Below are 15,777 nucleotides of genomic sequence, written 5' to 3'. Positions count from 1 at the left end.
GTTTTTACAGGTGCTTTACAAGTTTTATGTACACAGTATTACTACCTGAAAATTAAGACAGTCTTCATAGTCTTTGTTTCCAATTTGGATACCATTTATTTCTTTTTGTGTCCTTATTGCAGTAGTTAGGACCTCCAGTATAATGTCGGATATAAGTACTGAGTGTAGACATTTATGCCTAGTTCTTGATCTTAGGGGAAGTTGATTTTTTTCACCATTACATACGGTATGAGCTGTCGAACTTTTATACATGCTTTATCAGATTGAGGGTTTCCTTCCACTAGATTGCTTAGGTTTTTATGATGAGTAGTTGCTGGATTTTGTCAACTGCTTTTTCTGCCTCTAAGGACTTGCATCTAGAGCATATAAAGAATTCCTAAAATGTAATTAAAAATTCAACCCAATTTTTAAGTAGGGAAAAGAACTGAATAGGCTCTTCTGAGAAGAAGATATATGGATGGGTAAAAAGAACACAAAGAAGTGGTTGAACATTATGAATTTTCAGAGCAATGAAAATTAATATTACAGTATGGTACTCATGTACATACACTGTCTAAATGTCTAAAATGGAAAAGAAGGAGAATACTAAATGTTGGCTGGAATGTGGAAAAACCAAAACACCCATCTGCAGTTGTAGGAGCGTAAAATGCTGCAATCACTTTGGAAATCTGTTTGTAGGTTTCTTATAAAGCATACACATTACCTTATGATGCAGATATTACACTCCTGGATTTTACTAAAGAGAAGTAAAAATTTGTATTCACAAAACCATTTATGCCTGAATGCCTATTTCAGATATATTTACAATATTGGGAAGGTGAACATAGCCCAAATGTTGATTTGAATGAATACTCAAATTGTGGCATATTTATACAATAAAATATCATTTACTGATAAAAATGAATTGCTTTACAGCCCCCAAAACATGGATGAATCTGAAACACTGTATTGAGTGAGAATAATGACACAGAAAAAAGCATACTTTATGTTGTATCATGCTAAAGAATATGAGCAAACTAACCGATGTTGATGGAAATTAGTGTTTGCTTCTGGTGGTAGGAAAGACAGAGAGATAATGACCGGGCAAATGTAGAAGGGAATCCAAGAGGTGTTGGCAATGTTGTGTGTCTTGATAGATAAGGGTCTTATTGGTGTATTGTTGGCCAAAACTCATCAAATGGTTTATTTAAGATCTGTCCATTTTTATGTAAATTAAACTTCAATTTGGAAAAATGAAAAGCACAAAAGAATAAATAGCATGAAGACATAAGACTTTTAAAGTTTTGAGTAAACAAGAGGTATCACTGTTATTATGAGGACTTTTGTGATAGTCATGCTTATGACATTATATATTCCTTGTGGATGCTTCTTTGTTCCCTGTGTTGAAAAACATACCAGAGACAAGTAAATAGATAGACATCTACATATAAAGCACCACAACTAGATAGCAGTAGTTTTATAAAATCATATTCCTTTTGATTTTAAAAACATGAGAATGATGCATCTGGTCATATAGATGCACCAATTTTGGTTTTTATCATCAAAATAAAACCTTGTATTATGAATCACTATACAAGCACCAGACAGTGTTTCTGATTTTATCCTAATGAAAGCTTTTTAATGAGTACACATTATGTTCACTTATTAATACCACTGATAGGTATTTCATCATATTTTAATACCTACTGAAAGTAATTTGGCACGTTTACTGTTTTCTTCTAAAATGCTTGCTATTCTTGAAAGGGCCTGGCTGGAATTTTAATTATAAACTGGCTTTCTTTTTTTCTTCTAAAGAAGGACACCACAGATAGTCTGTGCAACTTAATTCTATAAACATGGAGCATTGTGTGAGGTGCTTGAAAATTCAAATATAAATGAGACATGATCTCTGTTTTCAACAAGCTCATAATGAGCACAGTGATGGACAAGAAGTAATATAACTAGATCATCTAATAACTGCAATACTGGTTATATGAACAAAGGGCTGTAGGAGAAAAGTGAAAGTGAAAGTCGCTCAATTGTGTCTCTTTGCGACGCCATGGACTATACAGTCCATGGAGTTCTCCAGGCCAGAATAATGGAGTGGGTAGCCTTTCCCTTCTCCAACCCAGGGATCCAACCCAGGCATCCCGCATTGCAGGCGGATTCTTTACCAGCTGAGCCACAAGGAAAACCCAAGAAAACTTGAGTGGGTACCCTATCCCTTCTCCAGGGAATCTTCCCAACCCAGGAATCAAACTGGGGTCTCTTCCATTGCAGGCAGATTCTTTACCAACTGAACTATCAAAGAAGCGACTCAATTTTCCTAGAGGGAGAGGAAGACAGTCATAGATGACTTCACAAAGGAAGTGTCATTTAAGATAGATAACACATTTAAGATTAAAAAAAAAGTGTGATTAATATATCATTCAGCAATTCAGCTACCACGCTGTTACTACTAAATGATGAGCATTAGGTCAGCCACTGGTACACAGTGTGGTCTAGACCCTCAAGAAGCTTACACTCGAGGTACATGTTGCCAATTCTAGAAGGAATCAAGGTCGCTCACTTGCATACCTCGTTCTTTTCACTCTGGCTTCTTTCCATCTCATTTTACTAGACTCATACACCAAAAAAGACTTTTAAGTTCAAAGTTACTATTTTTCTTTTTTCATTTTTGATGTAATGGGAAAAACGATGGCATGGTGAATATTGACTGTTAGTTCTACCACTTAGCTGTTTCCTTACAACATTTATTTACTCATTCATTTACTTATTCAAGCATCATTTATTAAGCCCTTACTGAGTATCAGTGGGTACCCAGGATTGGGATACAAAGGTGAAGACTGTCTGGCAGAAGAATCAGAGATGCAAAAATTCAAATGCTGTGTGATACTGGTTGCAACTCAGATGGAAGAAGAAAAGGAGAAATTGACCCTGCTCAGAGAGGTCAGAGAATAACTCAAAGAGAAGAGGATGCTTTAATTATTCTCTAGTGAACTGGAAAGACATTCCAGATGTAAAGATAGCAGGTGAAAATGTACACAGACCCCACGCAATCAGCGTGTTGTCCTGTGTTGTTCCCTCTCAAGGGCTCTTGCCTAGGAATTCTGCTTTCATCCTAAGCACAGAAAACTGCAGTCATTTCCTTCCCTGCTTTCTGATTGTAATTTTTTTTTTCTTTTAGCATGCAATTTCTTCCATGTTTCTCAAGCAAATAATCTCAACATAATTCTTATTTTCACACCTTAAAATGTCAAATATTAGCATTTTATTTTCCAATGTCACTAAAACATATACTTCGCCTCCAACTCTAAAGAAGAATTTGTGGATAAAGATATAATCGCAGTTACATTTTCATTTAAGTATTCTGCACAACAGTTTATCTAAAATACTTGAGGCGAATCGCATTTCAAAATTCAGAAACTTTTTTGGACTTTAGGAAAGAAAAATGGTACATTTACTACATTATACCTAGTACCTCCAGCAAGACACGGAGTGGCAACCTGGACTCAAACACATTAGTCTCTCTGCAGTAAACATGCAAATGTTCACTCTAAGAGGAATAAATAAAGATTATAAATAGCCTCACATCAGTTCAGGCCAGGTTTGCTGCCAAATGAGTTATGCGAAGCATTTGGTTTCAGAGTTTTTTGGGTTTCAGAATTGTTAATGAGAGAATGTGGACTTGTGGTTATCCTCATTTTATAGTTTAAGACACAGATTTAGAGAGATTAATTAACTTGCCGGAGTTGCTTAGCTAGTAAGCGACAAAGCCTCATAGAAACCCAACAGGCTTACTCTGAACTCTGCCAGTAACCACTGTCCCACATGCAGCAAGCAAACATTTCACTTTTATTGAGCTGCCAGGTTTTTGCCAGGTAAAGAGGGAATTAAGGTAACTGAGTATAAAATAAAAGGCTTTGGCTATAGATGCCTCTCCTTTTTTGATGATACTGTGAATAGTCTCAGCTTCCTAATCCTCACAGACATCCTCATTGCTGACTGTCTGCATGAACTCTAGATGTCATTCCTTTGAGAACTTGCTTACGTGTCTTTGATCCAACAGCTGAACTAACTCCCTGGTTCCTCGATGGGCATGTTCAGCCACTGGCTATACAGAACCCAGGGTTCTGCTTCTCTGGGTTTCCTCTCCTGATTCTCTATGTCATTTCTCTTCCAGCTCAAAATCATTTTTACCAGCTTTCTCCCACAAAAGAAGCTGTGTTGTGTCCATCACTATCTTCTCAGTCTCTGACTCTATTCGGTTGCTATTCTCTTCATTCCTCTTGGCAACATGGATCTTTGTGTTCTTCCATCAGAATCAAGGAATTAAAATGCAGATTCCTGGACCCACCTTTGACCAGTTAAATCGGGATCTCTAGGAGTGGAGCGGGGGAATCTCCACTGTCAGACGCATGCCACACAGTATTCAAGCACCATGAGTTGGCGATCTATAGCTCTGTGGTGGAGCAGAGCTATGACTGCCCTTCCTATGGCATCTACTCTCATGCCTGCAGGCACAAATTTGTACAACTTGCACCATAAGACCAGAGCAAACTATAAATGCTTGACTTCTTGCTCTTCCAAAGTCACATGAAGAAACATTGCTTGGGAAGTTTAATCAATTAATACGTGAGGCATGCATTAGGGAGAATATATTAAATATATTAATTACTTGAAAGATAACATGACTAATTTGGCCAAATCCTTGTTTCCATGGCTCAAGTCTCATTTTCCTCCATCTTCAAACACTGTACTGTAATTGGTTTCTTCTAAATTTCTACTCTAATTTATTCTAGCCTGACCTCTGAGTGAAAGATTAAGTAGAGTAACAATTATACTTTCCAAACAAATTTTTTCCTGTCTAAAGAAGCCAGCTACTTCTAGTGGGGCTTTTTAAAAGCCTCTGCATCTTCTCTTGTTTCCCTATAGCACGAAAACATGGTAAGAAGCACATCCTACTCTTTAGCTAATGAGAATATAATACGAATTACTGTCAAGGATACACACACACACACACACACACACACACACACACACACACACATACCAGGAAAGAACAGCTAGGAAGCCACCTGTACTGTGGACCCAGAGTGCTTTGATTCACTATTTGGAATATTAACCTAAAGGAGATAGTCACCTATTGTTTGAGTCATGTCAGCCCTCACCGGAGACTCTGGAGCATAGATCTATTTACCAGACCATCTGCTTGTTCCTCAACTTAGTGCTGAGAAATCAATCAGTAATACAATCACACAGGCAAGATCTTCTTTTTTTTAACAAATGATAATACTGAAAATTACACTTACAATTTTGATGAAGGCTGAGCTTACCAAAATAAAGTCTAAACCTAGATTCAAACTATCTGAAAATCAGTTTCCACTTATGTTATTGACACAAGTGTCTCCATCACTACCCATCTTTTATTTGAATATGTAAGTTTTGAAATGAGTGTGGAAGTCCTTAAGAGACAAAATGACACAGGTCAATGCAGCCTCTTCCATTTCAGCTGTCATGATGACTGCATACACTTGAGACAATGCTTTTAGAGATGGTCATAAACTATCAAAACTATCATGTCAGAAACAATTAACTTGATATATTTACATTGCATGAGCGCAAAGTTATTTGTAAATTTTTTTTAGTTATGAACAAACTTGGGATATTGATGATCATTGATAAAGGCATGAACACTCACTGTCTAAATACTTTCAGACTCAGTTTATGATAATATGATTAGTTACACCAATAATACTGCTTAGGCACAGTCTTGCTAATTATGATATTATAAATATTAATTTCACCCAGCCTTTCTGTTTGATTGCTATTCAGGGAGTCATTCATCACGATATTCTCCTGGAAACCAGCAAGATTTTATTTTTCCCCCCTTTTATTTTTGAACACTGGACTTGGAGTCATTCATACACATTAATCTATAAGAAGCTCTTATTTTTGGCTATCTGTTCAGAGAAGAATAGTGATATTTCCAATTAAAACTAGTCAAATGTAAATCATTATATGATGTTTCTCTTATTCTTTTTGAGGCCCTAACCCTGCCATCGAAAGCACAGAACCCAGGGTTTTTGTTTTCTATTCTTTTTCATGTGACCTGTTTCAAGTTAAGATTCATTTGAATTATTAAATGCTTCCTTAAAGAATCTTTTTATACTTGCCTCTCTTTTTTTAAAAGTTAATTATTGATGTAGTGACAAGCTGAAAAGACTAAGAATTACAATTTTTTCCTCCCCTCATTCAGGACTCAAGAAACGTCTTCTGACAATGGTTGTCTATTTAGAATAATACAAAGGAAATACAAAGGCAAAATACTGAATGTTGTTTCAGAAAAGATTTGCTAAAATCACTGTATTATACAAAATGTAAATGTAGTGTATATTTCTCTGAAAATAGCAGTTAGAGAGAAAGTTGGGACATAACCTTTTGAGCCCAGATTTAACCACACACATAGCCGAAGCAGTTACAAAAGATACTGATTAGATTTTAATTTTAAAAACTTCATCATATTATTCAGGGCTCCAGTGATTTGATTGTCTGAAAATAGAAAGGTAATGTTATAATTTTCAGAGCTGGTTAAAGAATAAAGAAATCTCCAGCCTCCCACTGGAAAGAATGCCAGTCATCACCACAGTAAGCAAGAATTTGGAGGCATTTTATACTATAAACTTCAATCTTTTTCCTTTATATGACCTTGTGTTATACAGGTTTCATAAAGATGTAGCTCAGAGACCTGTCATACAGTTGTAATCCAGGCTCCTTCAGAACGATTCTACTGTGCAATCATATCCAATGGGGCATCTGTGTTTCCCCTGTTAGTAGGATGGTGGGAGGGCAAACAAGACCTGAAATGGAAAATGAAAAAGGCAGAGTCCTCAAGGACAGCCCAAGAGAGGCGACCACATACCTTTCCCACAAGTTCAGCAATACAAGGAACTGGTTTCCCCTTCTGGTGACTCCTCGTGGCTGGACTCTGCCCATCCCAGTCCTGTAGTTCTTCAATGCTTTTCAGATAAAGCAAGGCTTTGAGGCCAGTGCAGTAGTCTTGAATGATAGTGAAGTCCTGATTTTGAACAGCACTGCATACCTAGAAAAGGTAGAGCAACCAACAGAATGTCAGTTCAGTTTAGTTCAGTTCAGTTGCTCAGTCGTGTCAGACTCTTTGCGACCCCATGGACTGCAGCAAGCCAGGCCTCCCTGTCCATCACCAACTCCCGGAGTTTATTCAAACTCATGTCCATTGAGCTGATGATGCCATCCAGCCATCTCATCCTCTGTCGTCCCCTTCTCCTCCTGCCTTCAATCTTTCCCAGCATCAAGGTCTTTTCAAATGAGTCAGTTCTTCACATCAGGTGGCCAAAGTATTGGAGTACCAGCTTCAGTCAAATCAAGAACTAATTCTCTAAACAGACTCACTTTTCAGACAGTCAACACAATTTATTTTATATGCTAGGCACTGGTCTAAGCATGATGTGTCAGTCATTGCCTGCAGGTGATAGGAATGTTAGGGAAGGAAAAACTGTCAAGGGGCACTGGGAAACTTTCAGGGACTATGGATACTTTCATCAACTTGATGTGGGGACAGTCTCACAGGTATATACATATTTCAAAACAACAGGCTGTGTACTTTAAATATGTGTAAAGTGTTAGTTACTCAGTTGTGTCTGACTTTGCAACTCCATGGACTGTAGCCCTCCAGGCTCCTCTTTCCATGGAATTCTCCAGGCAAGAATACTGGATTGGTTTCCATTCCCTTATCCAGGAGATCTTCCCAATCCAGAGACTGAACCCAGGTCTCCTGCATTGCAGGCAGATTCTTTACCATATAAGCCACCAGGGAAACCCTTAAATATGTGTAGTGCACTATATGTCATGTATAGTGGCATTTTTTACATGGTTATAAAAAATTTGGTTGAATAGGTAGAATTTCTAAGGAGTTAAATTCAGCACAACATAAGAATGAACATTTTAATCTCTCATTTTCTCTCTGTTGAGATGTACTGCCTGAAGGTACATGTCTGGGCTGGTCATGTACCTTGTTTGAAGGTGGTCATGCTGTGCTGGAGTGCTCGCATCAGTTAACTCAGTCCTCAGGTACCAATGCCTACCTCTGTAGCTTCATCTATTGTTGTTCTTCTTTGTATTCACTATGCTCCAATCACCCAGGTCTTTCCTCTTCTCCTCAGATTTGCCATATTCTTTCTTTGCCTTGAGTCCTGTTAAGACCTTGCTGTCTGGAAGGCCTTTGCTTTTTACACGTGGCTGACTAACCCCTCAGCTTCAATCTCATGGGAAATATTACTTCTTCAAGGAGGCCTCTAGGAGTTCCATATAGGTTAAAGCCTCCTTAACTCATACAGTTTTGACTTCTAACTTTTGCAAGATTATTTGATTGATAGCTCCCTTCCCCAATAGACTGAAGCTCTAGGAGGGAAGAACCTATATTTATTTTGGACAACATATTATCCCCAGTGACTAGCATAGAGTTTGTCACTTATTCTGCTCTTAATAGAGATATGTTTAATGAATGCATATGCAGGAGAGATATTTTTTATTTGCATGACCATTTGTTAGAAAACAGAGATTTAATTCTAGAGTTAAGGAAGGCTGAATCTGAGAAATTTAGGATCCTTCTAAAAACAATATATTTGAGAGTCTGTTAGGATTTGAGTTAGAGCTTGAATTTAGTGGATTTAGAGAAACACTTCCAGATTGATTACTTACAAAGATAATTCTCCAATTTTTATACTACACATAGACTCCAGAAACTCATTTACAACTGCTGGTAGGACCTCTTCATCCATATGGCCCACCATCACTTAAACAGTAAATTTATCACCTAGAATTCAATGACTCTCTACATCCATATTTCAAATCAATCCAAAGAAACAACCATCCAAACAAAAGTAAGCAAAGCAAAACTCATTTCTAGCCTATCTTCCCAGATGTTAGATTCTTAGCATATATCATTGTGCCTGGTGATAGCAGCCAATAAAGGAACTCCAATACTTTGGCCACCTGATGCAAAGAGCTGATTCATTGGAACAGACCTCAATGATGAAAAATTTAGGCCAAGAGGATAGGGGGCGACAGAGGATGAGATGGGTGGATGGTATCACGGACTCAATGGGCATGAGTTTGAGCAAATTCAGGGAGATAGTGATGGACAGAGAAGCCTGGCGTGCTGCAGTTCATGGGGTTGCAAAGAATCATATACTATTTAGCGGCTGAATAACAACAACAATGAAAACTCATGTCATATGTGAATGTAGATGAGGAAATACCTGAAAATAGAAGGATAAAGCATATTCTATTTCAAGGTCTCTTAAAGCCTTCTGGGTGTTTAATTACTATATTTCATTACAATCCTCATGCCTAGCACACTACCAGATACTTAGCTGTTGCTAGACTGGTTGAGAAAATTTACTGAAAACACATTCAGAGGCTCTAGAACAGGGAATGTGAGATAGATAGAAACAGAGAAAGGGCAAGAAGAACATACACCTAGCAGTTCTCAGCAAAGAGTGGTAGTAATTTCACAATGTATATATAAAAAAGGCCAAATGTGGGATTCTGGGAATAGAAGCATTTAAAATGAAGGCTTAAGGAAGACAATGAAGGACACTCAGAAGAGACACAAGATAGCATCACCCAAGATGTCAAATGCTGCATGAAGGGTCAATAATATCAGAAGTGAAAAGGTGTCATTAAATGTATCAGTCAACAGACAGTAGCATTTATGGTGGAGAATTTCTGCAATAGGGCAGAAGCCATGTTACGATGAATTGAGGAGTGGATGAGGATTGAGGAACTGAAGATATGAAGATGGAATGATCTGATGAGAAGTTTGGCTCATGTAAGAAAAAGAGCAGAGCTCGTGGTATAAGCAGGAGAATTTTCTGTATTATTTTTATAAGGATGAAAATGGCTGTGTTTTAAGGGAATGTGGCCATTTTATATTTCAGAATAAAACAGAATGGCTTCTGTATATTAAATTTCTGTCAAACTTGGTTGAATGATGATGTGGGAAGAACAATGCAATATATAACATGAGGTAGGCTCTTACTATGGGCCACACACTCTGTTCAACACTTTTTAATGTATTATATCATGCAGTCCTCAAAATAACACTAAGAGTTAGGTTTAATTTTTAGCTCTATTTTACAGATGAGGCAAATGAGATGCAGAGACATCAACTGACTTGTCCCAGGCAGGCCACATGGTTAGAAAGTGGATTATACTACATAATTCATGACCATGCAGGCTAAGGTGACTTAGGTATAGACATTCACAGCAGAAAAACTCTTTTCATATAACGAAAATTATTTTTTCCATGAACCAAAACCATGCATATATATTTTAAATGGGCAATTATCTTCAACCCAAATACAACTATTGTTTTGAAAAACTGATACTGGTAGACAAAAATTGTCAATGTCTTCATGTTTTATTTACTTCTTACTTACATAGTATGAGTAAAAACAAGCCAAAACCAAAAGGAGGAATAAAAACCTTTCATCCTTTCATTTCCTATTGTGAAGGGCTGTATGTTACCACAATGTAGGAAAGAACATTGAATAACTAAATACAGACAAGAATATTTTCTAGGAAGTCCATTTATATCACATAAAAAAACCTGTTTCTCAGGAAGAACAATTTAAGCATTAATTAGGCCTGTTATAACTTTCTTAGAGTTGATTTTCTTTTCAGAACAATGATAAAGAACATCATTATAATCTCCTCCACAGGATTTTTTTTTACCTGTAAAAGTCAACTGATGCTTTACTTAATCTTCTTTGTTCACTGTGAGATTCTATTTTTTTTTCTAGTATATGCTAATGGTTACACTTTTACTATAGTCTTAAAACATTTCCCCATATGAACATAAGAGATCAGATTTTGAAAATCACATCATGTCATGTAATTTACAGGATGTTCACGATTGCTGTGAAAACGTGCCGCTGAAAGGACTCTAAAAAGGACTCTGGCTACTTTGCAATGCATGAATAGTCAAGTTTAGTCTTAGTCCTCCCTAACTTTCCTGGTGAGAAGATACAGAAGCCACTACTTCCCTTAATCCACAAATAATTTGTAGAGAGCAGACTCAAGCAAGTGGTGCCAGAATGATAAGAGTGACTTGTGTATTTTAACTATGGAAGATCATATGTTAACTATGGAAGATCATAGTTTTTAGCTGAAGACTAAAAAGACTTCCTCTTTTCCCCACACTCTTGTATGCTCTTTAATCTGTAGTGCTCACATAATTGGGAGCTACACTGAGCCTGTGAGGAGGACACAGAACTTGAAGAGGGAGGAGAGACTCCCAGGTGGTGATGGAACATGGCTGGGATGGTGTGCTATGCTGGAAACCCTGGATGCCACCATCAGGCATGGGTGTCAGAGGGGACCACTTCAGACATGTTTCATCATAAAGCAACTGTCACACTATTCATATACTTTCCTAAAATAATTTAACTTTTTTTCCCATAAGATTAAACATTAATTTTCTGAAAGAATTTCTGATAATAGAAGCTTTTACATTGCTATCTCTTTGAAAAATGTGATACACACACACACACACACACACACACACACACACATTATCAGAGGGTCTATTAAATTGTAGATTCTGTTTCTGTAGGTTCGGAGTGAGTTCCAAGTTCCAAGTTTCTGCCTTTGTGACAAGCTTCCAGGTGGTGCTGAGGTTGCCGACTACACTTAGAATAACAAAGATTTAAGCACTGGTGGGGATGAATCTCTTCTTATCTTAGAAATGCCTTCTGCAAAGTAAATTTCTTCCAGACAAATAATTTCCTGCTTTTTGTTATTAGACTGCAATATTTTGGCCCTTTAAAGCTCTACTTACAATAATGTTATATGTGAAAACACAAGAGTAATTTTCTGATGAAGTAGTAATGAGACTAGAAATAAATCTTAGGATGCAAGCACAACTATAGGGAACAGGGCTTTGTCCACGGGATTTGATGCTCAGAAAATGGATTTGCTCAGAAAGGTGCCTCGTTCTTGCCTAACTTGCACTGAGGGCTTTATCTCTATCTCAAAGGTAAATGGTTCCTTTTAAAACTCCAAACATGTAGCTGCTATTCCTAAACGGGTGTATTTTATATGACATCTCTTAATTGTTTGTTTAACAGCTCTGATTAGGACTCTTAATAGCTGTTAACATGTTTGCTCAGTATAATTTGTAAGTTCTTTATGGTGAAGGCTGGTTTATCTTTCTTCGCAGCAGGGCATCAGGTGCCATTATAAGGATCATTGCCACCATTAATTATTTCCATAAGCGTGAATCTCCCTACAGTGAGCTGTTCTAAATAGGGGCCCTTGATTCTCAGCAGGGCCAGCTGTATGCAGAGGCTGAGTATGTGGTGACCCCCTGTGCAGCATGATTTGAGGTGCGCCATAAAGCTCCCATGGCCACCAAATGGTCCCCTCCAGAGGTCTGACACAGTGCCCTGAATTTTCACTTTAGGTGCAGGCACATTTAATTGGAGCCTGTCTATGCAAAGCAACTGTAAAAATACCTGGGAGGTGACAGAAGGTTGCTGGGTGCTACTCCTTTCTCATTATTTTTCATTAAATGAGATTAACTATATTAATAGTAAATTACCTATTTACGGTGGTCTATATTTTTAAAATCTCCTTCACATACGTTGAGAGAAATTCTCAATACTCAACGCAAAGCTACAAATTAGGCAGGTGAGAGGACAGTATCAATATTTATGCTTTAACAATGGAAAGAGCTTGAACTTGAAGAACTATTTCTTAAAATCTAATCAAGTGGTTTTTATGCCACATCAAGTAGTATAGCCTAGGGGTTAAGCACATGTGTGTAGAAGTTTCGCAGAATTGGGTTTAAACTACATCTTAGCTGCCTAAGCATGTGCAACTTTCTTCACTTAAAAATGGAGATTAAATACTATGCACATAGGAGAGTAAAAGGTAACATATTTAAGTGCATAAACTAGTGAAAGGGAAAGTGGTCGCTCAGTCCTGTCTGACTCTTTGCAACCCCACGGACAGTACTCTACCAGGCTCCTCCGTCCATGGGATTCTCCAGGCAAGAATACTGGAGTGGGTTGACATTTCCTTCTCCAGGAGATCTTCCCTACCCAGGGATCGAACCCGGGTCTCCCACATTGCAGGCAGACGCTTTAACCTCTGAGTCAGTAGCCAGAACTTTGTAAGCTAGATTGGCACCAAAACTAAATTTCATAACATGTATAAATGATTACAGCATGAATTAGGCAGAATATAATTTTTTAAATCTGTACTTTTGTGGTCTAAAGCAATAAAAGGTCATGGATATTATTTTTATTTGCATTAAGCAATAATCTCAGAAAAAGCTTAGGTCTTGTTGTCGGAAGACATGTCTGAGACCCAGTTAAGCCCTTCAGTAGCTGTGTGACTGAAACTAGTCTTTGAGCTTTTTGAGTCCTTCTCTCCCACCTTCCAATTTGAAAACAGTAGATGATGATATCTTATTCATCACTGTGAGGATGAAATTACCTCATGAAGATGGAACTACTGTGGAAATTGTAGTATTATTTAGACAGACTGGTATTAAACTCCACAGTTTTCATCAAGTAATCTAGAAGTTAAAGGGCTTGGTGGAGGTCAAAGTGGAAAGTTTGGCCTGTAAAGAAAAAGCCAAAGTCCTTGATTTGTAAAAGACAACATACTAGAAAACTAGCAAACAGAATTCAAACTGGATTAAAAATACTAATCTTAGGCAACTAATTTGGCAAAGAAGAGTTCTAGAGAAGTAGAACATGTGAGGTTGGCATGGGTTTTAGTGTAGCAGAGTAGCACAACTTTCAAATGGTATTTTGAAATGTGACAAGATTTTTAAAATAGGGATCTTAAAGTATTAGACACAATTCAGATAAACCCATGATCATAATGATTCCTTTTCATTCTTACCACATAGATGGACAAACTACATTCCAGGTCTCAGAAATGTGTGCCACCAGACTGCAAAATATATGGTTACAATTTAAGTCCAAAGTAGTCTCAAAGTTTCTGTAAATTCATTAGTAAGAGGAGTATCAGAGAGTAAATGCATTTTAAGTAAAAATGGAAATTATGCTGCAATGCTTAACACATACCAAAATATACTAATAAGAGAGTCTTTTGTGGCTGGAGGAAGTTCAAGAATATCCCCATTAAACAAACCATAAGTGAAACAGTGAATAAGAAGGATTATCTACTCAATTCTTAAACGATTTCCCAGAAAAAGAAGGAAAAAAGTGATCCTATGATCTCTGTTTACCAATCCATTTTGATAAAGGGTTAATCTGTTTAAGCAATGTAAAACACCTGCAGTATTTTCATAGTGCTTTATTGTTTTCAAAGACAAAAGGGATTTTTTTGTGTCACAGGTTAGGAGTCCAGAAAGGTGAAACTGTCCATGGTACCACACAATTGGAGGCACTGCTGGTCTTCCCACCCATTCTGAAGTTTTCTAGCTAAGGCACTGCCTTTTAATACCAGCGCTTAGTCCACATACCAATTCTAAGAACAAGACAGAGAAGGTGCTATTAAATGTTCAGTTGAGTGAAGAAATGGAAACTAAACACTGAATGCTATGTTCCAACTCAAAAGATTAGTAGGTGGTAGAGTCAATGGTCAGATTCAGATCTTCAGACCTCTGCTTTTATCTTATTTCTATAAATTCCAAAATCTTAATTGTAATGTCTTCCATAGTTAAATATGCTCATATTTGTGATTTTCATAAGAAGCACATTATTGAAAAATAATTTCAAATTTATTATTTAATGAATAATGTCAGAAATCCACAGATCTGTATAAGGATCTTAATAGTTAGATGACTACTGCAAGGTTTATTATTGAAACTGGAAAACAGATCTCTATTGTTGTTGGCTGAAAATGCAGTTTCCAACTCCATCTGTCCACATCCACTGATTAAAAACACCAGATTTTCCAAAGGCATGGAATCAAGTAATTCCTCACTGAATTGGGTTCTGACCAGTACTGACAAACATGTATAAAATTACAGTGTACTTTTGAAACTGGTGCACAATACATACTATTGAAGTAATAATTCAGAATAACAATATCCCCCTATGAGATTTTGGTACTACATAAACATGGCACTGCTTACTGGAATTCATGAATAAAACACCAAAAATTATAATTTTATAAAGCTATAGGTGAAAAGACAACCCCTGGAGACACACAGTACATAGGGAGCTAGACAGGGATGTATTTGTATATCTACATAAAACCACAAATCTTAGTTGTTCTATCATATTAGTTTCCATTTGTTGGAGCTGTACAACATCAAAGTTGTGATGTCCCTATATATTGCATTTAGCAGTAATGTAACAGACTATGTGAAGAAATCAAAGTGAGAGTTTCTAAGTAGTTTCCTGGCAATTGAGACAGCAGGCTCTTTCATCTGCTCTGTAACTGTAGCAATGCATTGATTTAAACTCCTTCTGAGGTTTCAAATGCTTTTATACTCTTAGGTCTCTCAAGCAGCTTTTTTTTTTCTTTTCAAAGTGATAAAATTCTAGCATTCAACAGAATACCATTTTGTTTCCCCCAAAAGGAGAGGGCTTATTTCAGCTTTGTTATTAACCTGCACAGGATCACTAAGTAAAATAGCTGTCCAAATGCCATCCTATTAAGAAATCTGGCTTTGAGTTCAGTTTTCTACGTTCTGACCATAGCAAATCAGAGAGGGGGCAAAAAGGACAACAAACAAATAGCCCCACAGAAGTTGTTATTTTCAAAGTTTCA

The 15,777-nt window shown here is 37.1% G+C and overlaps 1 protein-coding gene across 1 annotated transcript in view; it reads right to left on the bottom strand.

Moving 5' to 3' along the window:
- DPYD (dihydropyrimidine dehydrogenase) overlaps positions 1-15,777 on the bottom strand; it is an 886,622-nt gene that overhangs the window by 119,736 nt on the left and 751,109 nt on the right. Inside the window, exon 20 of the mRNA XM_061121314.1 lies at positions 6,902-7,081. Coding sequence (XP_060977297.1) covers positions 6,902-7,081 — 180 coding nt within the window. The remainder of the gene's footprint in view (positions 1-6,901; positions 7,082-15,777) is intronic.

Source organism: Dama dama, chromosome 20 (genome assembly GCF_033118175.1).
Source record: "Dama dama isolate Ldn47 chromosome 20, ASM3311817v1, whole genome shotgun sequence".
In the NCBI taxonomy this organism is placed as follows: Eukaryota; Metazoa; Chordata; class Mammalia; order Artiodactyla; family Cervidae; genus Dama; species Dama dama.
The sequence above is the reverse complement of the archived record's forward strand: the minus strand, read 5'-3'. Positions and strand labels throughout refer to the sequence as shown.